Raw genomic sequence first — 13,203 nt, 5'->3', positions numbered from 1 at the left:
TTACATTTCTCAGGGAGTGAAAAAGAAAAAAAAAAAGTATTGGGACCATTATTTGGTTTAACTACTTTGGTCATATGAGCCTACCTAAGAGATAGCTGAGCTAAAGACAGCAGAACCAGCATCATCCAGGTGTCTGGAGCAGAGTGAAAGCTTTTAAAGAGTAGCTGGCAATTTTGTTCATCTTCCTTTTTCCTTAAAATAAAAAAGCTATGACTAGAAATTATAGATCACTTAATTCCTTTTTCAGAGAGACATCTCCTTTCCTCTTAAAGTCAGTCCTTTCTTTTGGAAGTATAAAACTTATCTTCCTATCAGTCACAGAGGTCTCTGGGGAAAAAAAAAACCAAACAAACAACTTTGAATTAACCTTACAATGATTCCTTTTGTTAAAGACAAGCCAACTTCAAATCAAAACCACATTCTTTATAGCGGACAGTCTGGTGGGGGGTTTTCAAATTCACATCCACCTCTAATTAGAATTTGGCCTTCATTATATCTTAAACAAACAACAAAAAACCCCACCAACAAACAAAAAAAAACCACAAAAAAACCCACAAAAGAATAATTCCACCGACAAGCCAAATCAAAAACCAATAAAGAAGATTTTTTTTTAACCAGCTATTTTTCATAAACTTATCAAAGAACACCACTTCTCCCAAATGCAAAGCAAACAATTCTCACGCTATCCCAAACAAAATGGCAAAGAATCACTCCAAGGCCAAAACCCACCAATACAGCAGTAAATCTCAAAAAGTGCTTCCTTGGCATTTTGGGGGAAAAGGAAGTCTTGAGTTTACAACTGGACGAAATCTTCCCATGTTACATACTAGACATATTCCTGAGCCACAAATAAATATTTGCAGCCGACTGTTAAATCACAAGTCTTCCACAAGCCAGAGCCCACAAAGTACGAACACAGGAGGTTACGCAGATTACTTCAATATATCTGTCATAAACTATGGACTTGCATAAGTCCACTGTAAATTTCCTATTTTTCCCATTGAGAAAGCATCACCTGAGGTGCCAGATCCATTAAGGCTCACACTGTGATGGCAGGGCTTATGTTCATATCCCCTGGCGACTCCAACAGTTGAGGTGTTGGAAAGAGGAGCCATGAGAACAACCTTCCTCCTGACTGGACAAAGTTGCACCTTGGGGAAGACAGCAGCTGGGCGAACAAGTCCAAGCAAATTCCATACTGTTCTACTCTGGAATGTTTCCAAAGGTCTTTATACATGCTTGCCAGTTTGATGGGAAGGTGGCAATCAAATGGGTTTAATGTCTTCCTTTAACAGTTTACTTTGAGAATGAGGCAAGCGTTGCCTCTCCACCACTTAGAACCAACACCTCCATGGAGTAAAGACTTCCTTCCTACCAAAAGCATAAATCACCCTCTGCCAGCAAGCTCTGGATGGTCCACTGCAGCCAGTGAGACATTATACTTGGAACATCTGACTGCAAGTGCAAAAAAGCTCGTATCCAGGAAAGTTGGTAGTGCATGGCTGTATAAAAGCAATGATTGCTATTACACATTTTCAAACACTTGCAGGCCTAGGAGGTAAATGCATTATCCATCAAAGAAGACACAGAGATTCAAAGAATCACAGAAACACTTAGTTTGGAAAAGACTTTAAGATCATCAAGTCCAACTGTTAACCCAGAACTGCCAAGTCTACCATTAAACCATGTCCCTAAGCACCACATTTACGTGTTTTTTAAATACTTCTAGGGATGGTGGTTCCACCACCTCTCTAAGCAGCCTGTTCCAGTGCTTAACCACCCTTTCAGTGAAGAAATTTTTCCTGATATGAAATCCAAACCTCCCTTGGCACAATTCAAGACCATTCCCTCTTGTCCAATCACTCATTATTTAGGAGAACTGATCAACACCCACCTCACTACAGTCTCCTTTCAGGTAGTTGTAGAGAGCAATAAGGTCCTCCCTGAGACTCCTCTCCAGGCTAAACCGCCCCAGTTCCCCCAGCCGCTCCTCACAAGCCTTGTGTTCCAGATCCTTCACCAACTTCATTGCCCTTCTCTGGACATGGTCCAGCACCTCAGTGTCTTTCTTGAAGTGAGGGGCCCAAAACTGAGCACAGCATTTGAGGTTTGACCTCACCACAGAGTACAGGGGGACAATCACTGCCCTTGTCCTGCTGGCCACACTACTTCTGATACAAGCCAGGATGCTGTTGGCCTTCTTGGCCACCTGGGCACACTGCTGGCTGTCAACCAGCACCCCCAAGTCTCTTCCCACCAGGCAGCTTTCCAGCCTCTCTGCCCCAGCCTGTAGCGCTGTGTGGGGCTGGTGTGACCCAGGTGCAGGGCCCAGCACTGAGCCTTGTTGAACCTCATACAATTGGCCTTGGCCCATCGGTCCAGCCTGTCCAGATCCCTCTGCAGAGCCATCCTGCCCTCCAGCAGATCAACTCTCCCCCCACAACCTGGTGTCATCTGCAAACTTACTGAGGGTGCACTTGATCCCCTCATCCAGATCACTGATAAAGATATTAAAGAGGACTGGCCCCAGTATTGAGCCCTGAGGAACACCACTTGTGACCAGCCACCAGCTGGATGTAACTCCACCACCGCTCTTGGGGTCCAGCCACCCAGCCAGCTTTTTACCCAGCATAGAGCACACCTATCCAAACCATGAGTAGCCAGTTTTTCCAGGAGAATGCTGTGGAACACGGTGTCAAAGCCTTTACTAAGCTGCAGGTCAACCACAGCCCTTCCCTCATTCACTAGGCAGGTCATCTTGTCATAGGAGATCAGGTTTGTCAAGCAGGACCTGCCTTTCCTAACTCAGTGCTGGCTGGGCCTGATTCCCCAGTTGTCCTGCATGTGCCACGTGATGGTGCTCAGGATGATCTGTTCCATAACCTTCCCCGGCATGGAGGTCTGGCTGACAGGCCTGTAGTTTCCCAGATCCTCCTTCCTGCCCTTCTTATAGATGGGCATCACGCTTGACCTCCCTGGTTAGCCAGGGCTATTGATAAATGATGGAGAGAGTGTGGCTTGGCAAGCTTTTCTGCCAACTCCCTCAGTACCCTTGGGTGGATTCCATCTGGCCCCATAGACTTGTGTGTGTCTAAGTGGAGCAGCAGGTCACTAAATGTTTTCTCCTGGACTATGGAAACTTCATTCTGCTCCTCATCCCTGTCTTACAGCTCAGGAAGCTACATGACTGTCTGTAGACCACAGACAGGATTGAACTTCTTCAGTTTACTCCTAACATCCATTCGTGCAAACCCTTAGCGCAGACTGCACACAAACTTAATTCATGTATTCCTGTTGTACCAGTCACTCATGAAGCCACAAGCAGCTCAGCAACAGGACTCCTCACTGGCCTGCACCAAACCACTGGCAGCATCTCACCTGGCAAGAAGTCGAGATCTGCAAACATCTACTCTTGCACTTTCCACATATACAGTATTAAAGATAAAAGGGATGTTGTAGAAGCAGGTCAAATTCACTCTGCATTCATGCATATGGTGATAAAAAGCAAACTTAAGCTAATCAGGAATCAACCCTAGGGATTCATCCCTTCACAAGAAAAAAATCCTGTTGATGTAAAGTTCACAGAAGAAAGCACTGGGTGCTCCCAAGTCCCACCTCACTGGTGCAGGCACAGAGGTCATGGCAGAGCTGTACCACATTCCATGTACCATCAACATAGTCTCCTCTAGGTCACCAGCAGAAATCAGGATGGGACACGTACATCTGCATCTTCTGTGGCCAAACAGGAGGGCACTGTGGATCTGTGCCTGTTTTCGCCACCACTTCCAAGTGAATGGCGCCGTAAGTCAGGTGTCAACAGATGGTCTGAAAAACTCAAACATTTGGTAAGGAAAAGAAAATTGCCCAGCTTCAAATCTGGCTCAGACACCTGGCTTAATCAGATTGTTCCTACAAAAAGAGCCACAAACTCTGTAATCACTATAATTTATGAGGAGTTTTATTCTTTTATCTCATAATAAATTCTTTTTTTAAAAAAAAATCAGGATCTTCAGTAGCACCAGCTGCTTGAATGCCAGGCTTAACAACTCACTGTCTTCCTAAAATAACTCTGTTTTCTTCGGTGAGCATCTAGTTCTAAAAAATCACCGACAGTTACTACTGATTAGAATTAAGCAAATTTTATACTTCACAGATAGTCCAGAGCCATGGAGATTTCCAATGCTATTTTGACCATCACTGCTGACTGCTTATTAACTACTTGACACATTGATCCTATTTTGAGCATTCAGCAACAACAAGAACTACTTTCCAGTTCACCAGTAGCAGTACCTGTTCAGGAACGGATGTACAGGCAAACATACACCAGTCAGAAACTGAATCAAAATCCTTGAAAGTATCACTGGATTCCTAACCCAGGATTATCTGAAGAGAAATCCTTGGCACATGTCTCAGAGCATTCTAACAAGATCATGCGCTTTCCATTTCCAGAAGGAAGCAAGCCCTGGTCTGTAAAACAGCTTATTTTTCAGAAATACTAAAAGTGCCTAAAAACTTTATTTACATCAGTGGGAACTGTGGATGCTCAGCAGCTCTGGAAATCAGGTTTTCAATTATGGAATAAAAGCAGACGGTAGTCCTTTCCCGATCCCATAACCCACAGTGGGGCACAGAAGTATATTCTACCAATATTTAACTTTTTGTATTAGTATCTTAAAGTAAAATTTTGGTATCTACTACTTCCTTTTTCTCTGTAAACCTCAGCTACCCATCCATTCAGATCTGTGTTTACAGGCTCTCTCCCCAGGTTTCTAAAATTCCCTGAAGATATAAGCTCATTTTCCCAATCCTTAATCTCTGCAACCTTTAATTCCACTTGACAAGCCAATTTGAGCAGGATGCAGGAGCACATACGTCTTTGAAAGAAGTGGAATATTCCAAAAGGAAATAGGAAAGTCAACAAATTGCTCCAGGAATTAGAATAATGTTTTTGACCTTGTGGTTGTTTTTCCCCCTTCCCTTTCATTCTGTGACTGCAGTCTGCTTCACCATGTGGAGTGGCTGGAGAGCAGGAACCAAAAGAATAAAATTTAAACACATGCACACTGCTTGCAGTACGTGACAGCATGATCTTTGGAAAAGCAACTCTGTTCATGGCAAATTTGCTCTCAAGAGGTAACACAGAACAAGAGGATCCTAACAAAAAAAACCAACAAAAAAAAATCACACAATAGTTTCATGCCTTAACATTTAACTAAGACCACAATGAGCATCATTATCTCCTGCAGCTGTAAATTTCTTGATCCTCATTCTAGCCCCCCTCTCCTACTCACCCACACTATTATGCCATTCCAAAACCTTTCAGCTCTGAGTGGCCTTGAAATATTAAATCAGAAGAAGAAAATGGTAGAAATAAAAAGAGCATCTTTAAAAATATAGTAATTCAGTGTTAACACGCTGAAAATGGCAGAACTACCTGGCCCTATGAAAATGAGCTACCTAGTGTGACAAACTCCTGCAGGAGTTAAGAGCCCATTTCGTGAGATGCTGAATATCTTCATGGTGAGCCAAATCAGAACTACTTCAGTGATGGCTGTATTTACTCAGAGTACCACACTCCAAACCTGTTATTTCAAACATCTACCAAGAAAGAAAAAAAATGATGCAAAAGGTATTTTGACAGTTCTTGTGCTTGCTTTTTAATTTAGAATAGCAACTGCATACAGACTGAGGAAGGTTTCTTCTTTTGCTCAAGTCTGTCAGCTGGCACAGCAAGCACCCTGGGAAGGCTTTCGTGTTTCTTCCAGCCCCACCAGGGACCAGGAGCTGATCCACTCGCAGCACTCATCAGAGCAGAAATACAGCTGCCAAGGCACACAGGGCACCTGCAAGGGACTCCCCACCTTCCTCCAGCTTCCACTAAACAGAGCCTTTCTGGCTTATTACTCTCTCCCTGCAGAAAACATTAACAACAGAAGCCGCACAGAAAAACCTTGCTGCTAAGGATTACGAACATCAGTCCTGACCTTCTCTCTGTGTGGAAGGAATTCAAGTGGGCCCTCAGGAAAATGAAAGCAGGATTTATTTTAAATGGACCTTTTATGAAAATGACTGTGGTTTCCAGCTCATCAGATAAACCCTGTCGATAAATAGCTTTATTCACCCTTGCCATGCCTTTGAAGCAGGTATTGTTCTGGAAGTGTTGTGGCATATGAATTTTGCTAGGCATACTTTCTAACTATGCTGGTACTACTGTAGAATATTATAAAAGGCAATTGTTCCCCAGAAAGGTCCATAAGCTGTGATTTATTAATGAAATGCCAAACCTGGGAAACGAGGCAAAGGTCTCAGGAGTGCACGGTAAAGTAAATAGCATGATAGAACACACATAATGAGTGCTAGCAAAAACAACAGAAACATGCTCACAAAGGGAGATGCAAATGCATTCCTCTCCTTCATGGTATTAAACATTTTCAGCCAAGAAATAGTCTGTGAGTGACTGAGGAATATGCTTAGATGATATTCAGACATCCAGATAAATGGCAATATGATGCCAATTAAAGCACGAATTAAAGTCGTAAGTATAAAATGCCTTGTCTTGGCTAAGAAGCACTATGCAGAGAAATATAAAGAGGTAGCATTACCTGAAAATTAGACCTGGAGGAAAAAACAACCAACTGTAGCATATGAAAAGATAGTAACACATATCTCAGTTGCATGTAATGAATATAACCAGAAAACCATCACACCTTCCTGTACCATATGTAGCCACATCACACAGAACAGCAAAGCATGTTCTTTAAAGAGGTTTATCCTAGAGGACACTAGAGACTATTTTTTTTAATTGATGTGAAACATAAGTAGCAGTTCTGCTGCACATCAATATGTGTTCCTGCTGAATAGTAGAAGGTGCTGTGAACCACCACGAGGTCCCTCCATAGCACTGGTCATGAGCACAAATGCAAGACAAGGGCCAAGCAGCATGAGGCGCAATACATTCCCCCAGACTGATCAGATACAAAAGCTACTGTTTCAAATTAGTTTTCCAGATCACCTTGCTCCAAATTTCCCCATCACACACACATGACTTTTCCCACTATCAGCCCTCAGGTACCATACAGAAAGCAGTATCTGATCCATCATGTGCTCTGTACATACGTTCATAGCTACAACCACAGGACAAGCTGCATTTTAATCACACTGCTAATTAAGCAGCGACCTAAAAATGCCAGGCACAGTGGTGTTTCAAACATCTGAAGGGTCTTCCTTTCATGCTCACTGAATTATTATGACATGTCAAAGAAATAACTGTCATCCAGACGCTATGCCAAGAACTGTCCTCTCTCTAGTTCACCAGGTGCTCACCATTTCTTCCCGTGTAGAAAGGCAGTGCTATGGGCCCTTGCATATGCTACTGGCCCTTTGAAGCATCAGGTAGATTATTTCTCTGGCCTTGTAACTGGTGGGCTTGGCAACCAAAAAGATAGCACTTCATCCAATCCACTGGTACCTGAGTAATCTACCTGGTTCCAAAGCTGGAAGACAGACAATGTCAGTTCCTTGCAGCTGAGGCTGTCTTTGAAAATGAACAATAAACAAATCTCATCATCTTTTCCCAAATATTATTATTTTTCTGGCCCGCAGGCATTTGCAATAGCATCCCCAGCCTTTGTTACATCCCCAGCATGCTACTCGAAGCCCAACCAGGCTGGGTGAGGAAGTTCACTGCAAAGAGCTGAAGAGAACTTGAGCATTTCGAGACCCACTGGTGACTTCTTGGTGCTCAAGAGAGGCCAATTTTCAGAGCATGCTGTGAAGGCATCTGCGTGGTGAAAAATCAAGTCTCAAAACATTTCAAAGAGGTGCTTAATGACAGAATGAAACTTTGCCACGTTAGTCACTATGGAAAAATCTTGGCCAGAAATGACACCAAGGTCCTTTACTCCCACAGTGGGAGATGCAACAAGGGGCAGGCCTTTTCTTAACTCCCATCAGGCCTCCTGAAGATGGACATTAATTGTCATGTGCTCATGGGGAGCTCTTTGGCCAATAAGCAAGAAGGATTGACACTAACTACGCAGATGAAATGATCCAGCAAATACAAGTTATGTACAAGGAATTAACAAAGCAATTTTTCAAGTGACTTCCTCATTAAGTAAGGAGGACAACAGTGAGAGTGCATGAGGTGGACAAGAAGGGAGGCTTCTCTTGCCCGACAATAACAAACTGGAAAGCTGCCTTCACTGTTTCTGCAGTTTTCAGCATTAAGAACCCCACCCAGTAACAGATTATGTTCCAAGCAAAGCACTTATGGGTAGGAATCTTGCACTGTTTCTTCTCCTTCTGAGGTACGACAACAACAACGTTCACGAAGTGAAATGGAACAAAAAAGCTTCATCCCTTAGATGTCCTTTATCAGCACTACACACACATGCCAACAGGGTTATTAACCTAATCACAAACGTCAACAACAAATTAGCCCTGTTTAAAATTCAATGGCAACAAAGGCAGAAATCCAATACATGCATTCTCTAATTACAGTCCATGTAATATATTCTGCAAGTCTCCTGTGAGCTTGTTTTGTGGCTGCACATTCATTGCCTCTTGCCACTGAAAATCAGTTCAGTGTTCACTGCACAGTCTTCACTTCTGCCAAAATCATTTCTAGTATTTCCATTCTCCATACCACAGAGAGGAAAGTGCTAGTGCCAATGAGAATGAATGTGAGGTTTTGTCCTCTCTTAGCCCTGCACACCTACACACTCAAATGAACAGCACACAAACGGCATGCCTGTTCACTCTAAAACCATTCCTTAGAAAATTGCAAGCTATTGCTTCCAGTTTAGACTTTGCAATGAAAGAGGAGAGAAAAATGGCTGCTAAAAGAGTTCTGTGCATTTGTTGCGAAAAAAAAAACCAGAACACCTTACACTTTATGAAATATGAAAAATTAACTGATGCGTCTCATGCTGCCTACACCCTGCAAAATACTGAGAAATAGCCTGCCTGGGGCTTCACTGAAGGATGGTCCTCCTTGGGGGGAACAATGTCATATGAAAGGCCACTGCTGTTGCATTTGGAAAGAAGCTTTCTTAAGACCCTAACATAATGAATTGTGGCTGCAGTTCACATGTCCTGAACTTCCCTCTCCTAGCTGTAGAAGACATTCCCAAGACTGTCTAAAGCCAAACAGGACAATTTATTTCCAGGAAATGTGCCTCTTCCTACTGTTTGCTTGCCTCAATAATTCATTCTGCTCGGCACCACCCAATCAGCTTCATACCACTTCGTGGCAGTATCAAAACTGGGTTAAGAGAGTCATTAAAAATAAAATAGAAAATAGTTTTAGATATTCAGAACTTCCTGAAAAGCAGAATATCTCAGCTACCTCTAATTATACCTACAGCTGTGGGAAACATGTCCAAGTTGACCCCCTGGGACCATTACCAGTTCTGTGTTCACAGTGGGTTTGCTGGGAGGCTGTGAGTAGAGACTGATTAGAGCACTTCGTCAAGAATAGGTGATGGTTCTGGTTTTACTTGGCTTAGACACAAAAGCAGATCACTTCAGGTTCAACTTATTCCGAGTTTAGGGTTTTCAAGGATAAACACAAAGGAATCTACAAGATTAATTTCAAAGCATCCACTAAGTAAATGCTTGGAGAATTAAATTCGTGTTGCTTAATGCAACATTAATAGTGGTTAAGAGCAAAGCAGAGAACTTACTCTTACAAAAAATAAGAAGTGGCAGCTTCAAATCAAGCAGTGTTATTCATAAATCCAGACTGAAATGTTTTGCCTTTAAGGAAAAAAAAAAAAAAACCAAAAAAAACCCCAGATGGAAAAGAAGTACGGTAACTTCTAGACACTTAATGCACAAAGTATTTTGAAATATTTTGGGTTTTAGTTTGAGAGAAGACAAACTATTCAGGTACCCAAAGCAATCCTTCTGGATTATTGTTTTACCCAAAATAACACAAAACGTCTTTGGATAATCTTGGAAGATTTTTTTTCCCAGCAAACCAACAACATTAATCTTATACATGGTACCAATTCCAACAACAGGAGAAGAAATGAAAAGCAACCAAAACTTCAAAGAACATGGGATAAGATTTTTCAGAAGTATTCAGTACTGGGCTAATGAGAATTTTATCATTAACTTCCCTGGGAACAGGATTAGGTCTACTACAAACACTTCTGAATATCTCTAGCAGTGAGTAATGAAAACAGGAGGAATACAAGATGATGTACAACCTGCAGGTAGGGCTAGTGAATACCCTATAGGGTATTTTCCTATATTTCCCATACAGCATCAGTCAATGTATAACCTAAATTAATGACTCCAGAGTCTCAAACTGCTTGGTTCATTTTCTGTCTCTTATCAGGAGCACAGGAAGACTGCCAGGGTAGAGAGTGAAGCACGTACGTGACCTGCACATTTTAGCATAACATAGGTATTAAAAACCTGTCACTCCCCTACTATGCTTTTCAGTGATAAGTATGTTTAAGGAAGAGAAACTTCTGCAGTATTTAAAAAATGATTACCAATACCTCTCCTAAAGAAGCCTCCACAACAGAGCTGAAGGAGGAATAGCTTGCAACTTTCTATGATCCACACAAAAGCCCCCTTCCATGTAAGTGCATATCTGATCTGTGACAACTCTAGTACAACCTCACTTTCATTTCTGCCATACAATTAATGGTGGATCTGGAAAGGTGAACTGTGAAGCATGGCTTACCAACTGTATTATTTACGCTAAAAAACAGTTTCCAGATCATTTCCAATTTCCACATTCCATTACTCTGCTGATGGGAAATCTTCTTATCAAGATGTATCCACATTTAGGTTTTAGAAGCATAGCAAAGGTACGAATAAAATAACTGATTTTATTTTCAAATGGCTCTACAGATGACAGGTCCCAGTCCTGTCTGAAGCAAGCGACTAAGAGCCTAATGACTATGGGAGAGGCAGAGATGCTTAACAACTTCAGTGGGGTTTGGATCATTAGCAGTAATTGAATGCAGTACTCCAGGCCAAGTTTTGCCCTCAAATCAGACCAATTAGAGACTGAGACATTGAACTAGAGGGACATTTTTATCTGTTATGCTTGCCTGCATTAGTTATATAGTGGTATGTTTTTTTCATCTCGATCCAATGCATTTGAGAGGAAAACTCATGCCTACTGACCATTACATCTGAAGATTAGGACACAAAAGATTTTAAACAAAACATTGTATTGCATGTCTTTTGGTGTTACCTTGAATGCAGCTATACAGTGCAGGCTAAGTAACATCATCACCAGCACCAGTAACACTGTGGCTAAGTTCCTCACATCCCAAACAGACTCGACCAAAGGGATGCTGCCGACCTGCCAGTCATAGCACAGGGTGATCGGTGCCAGCAGAAGCCATGCATTGAAGGCCAGAAGGTAGGAGTAAGTTAGAAACCTGCAAAAGAGAACAGGTAACATAATACATGAAATGACCGCCAACATATGAAACGTTTTTCTTTGGCAATTAACACATACTATATGGAAGCATGGGGGAGAAAAAAAATCCCAACCCACCAAAAACCCACAAAACTCTGCACACACAGGCAATACCACAACTTTCTGTCAATAAAGAGATGATGCTAACGTAGGTAAGGGGCACTTCAACAGAACGTTTAAAGAAATAACATAAAATCAATAATATTTGCATGGTTTCTGTGCACCAGCCTTTGGAAAATTAAGAGGTCTTCATCTCCTATTGAATGTTAAATTTTTGAAGTGACTTTCTACCAACTTCAACAATAAATGAATAATAACTAAGCAGGTACATACATATATTGAACTGCTACACAGTTCACTGCATCGCTCCTGCAACACAAAATGTCCTTCTAGCTGAGGTTAACTTACAATTTATGATTTCTCCTATGTGCACAATATTGAGCAATTAAAATTCAGACCTTTTCTCTTCGCATCCCAGCACAGAGAGGAAATACAGAAGAAGGGAAGCAGACAGTGATTCTTGGCTGATCCCATCATAGCTTATTAGGGCTGGGGACAGTTTGCATGAGATGGGCCACAGAAGCGATGGAGAAGCAGGGAGCCTTTCAAAGTGGTGTAACCTTCATTAATTGGTACTCTCAGCAGAGAGGAGATTAATGGGGAATGGAAATGGGAAACATGCTGCCCTCTGGGAAGTATGCAGGTTTTCAGAAGACTGAGCAAGAACAGCATATGTATGATTGGACTAAAGAAAACAAGAAAAAAGGGGGGGGGGGAGGGGGAACACTAAGAAAAAAATAAAATCAAACCAACATCCCCTCTCCCTCTCAGCCTTTTGCTGCTTGGCACCTACTTGCCCAACGCGCATCCCCCTCAAACCACATTTATAAAAGTTCAAATACTTTTGTATGCAAGAGGTTGGAGATTATTACAGCAGTCATGAAGTCAACCAACCAACATTGCAACAGTCTTAGAACAGACAAAATCTTCCTTGGTTTGCAGATGGAAAATCCACATTATGAACAGCACCAAAGATGGCAGTAAATACTCAAAAAGAAATGAAGTTATATTCTACCCTGCATAGGATTTCTTCCATCTGAGCCTGCTTTTGCTGTTGTTACCACATGCAGTTGCTGCAGTACCTTAGCAGGTTTATTAAAACAATAACAAAGGATGCCCAAGAGATGTCACGCCATGTGGACAGAGAATTGTTTCACTCACCACTTACAGACATGCCTCTTTGGGGTCAAAATGCATCCCCTTACAGCAGCACTTAACAACATTATATTGTATTTGTTGCAGAAGGGGTAAGACACCAAAGCTAAACGTGACTCCAGGCAGGCAGGATGGAAGTTCCCAGATGGGTGCTGTGCCAAGACACAGGGATGGAACAGGCCTAAATTTTTTGTGAAACCATGTTTAAATAACGACAGACAGTTAGGATATCAGTTTATCTTCTCATCTGAAAAAAAAAAATATCTGCAGCAGCACAGAGACCCAAAAGAAGGGAGGCTTACAGAGCTGGAATAACATCTCATTGTAAACAGTGGAAAAGACACATTCTCATTTCCCTGCAAATCTTTCTAAGCTCCCAGTTCTGATGGAAAACTGAATATTCCCACATTTTTAAGGTTTTCAGCCATTTAGTATGTTTCTATGCCTCCATTTTCCTCCCCTCCCCCCTCTGAGGTAGTAAACAAGGGGAAAAGTGAGAGAAAACCCATCTTCTCTCTGAACGGAGGCAGTGATTAAAAAGC

The 13,203-nt window shown here is 42.0% G+C and overlaps 1 protein-coding gene across 2 annotated transcripts in view; it reads right to left on the bottom strand.

The window, feature by feature from the left end:
* TMTC1 (transmembrane O-mannosyltransferase targeting cadherins 1) overlaps positions 1–13,203 on the bottom strand; it is a 147,157-nt gene that overhangs the window by 66,582 nt on the left and 67,372 nt on the right. For both annotated transcript variants that reach the window (XM_056341142.1, XM_056341141.1), the window contains exon 8: positions 11,216–11,405. In XM_056341142.1, coding sequence (XP_056197117.1) covers positions 11,216–11,405 — 190 coding nt within the window. The remainder of the gene's footprint in view (positions 1–11,215; positions 11,406–13,203) is intronic.

Source organism: Falco biarmicus, chromosome 5 (genome assembly GCF_023638135.1).
Source record: "Falco biarmicus isolate bFalBia1 chromosome 5, bFalBia1.pri, whole genome shotgun sequence".
NCBI classification, from domain to species: domain Eukaryota; kingdom Metazoa; phylum Chordata; class Aves; order Falconiformes; family Falconidae; genus Falco; species Falco biarmicus.
The sequence above is the reverse complement of the archived record's forward strand: the minus strand, read 5'-3'. Positions and strand labels throughout refer to the sequence as shown.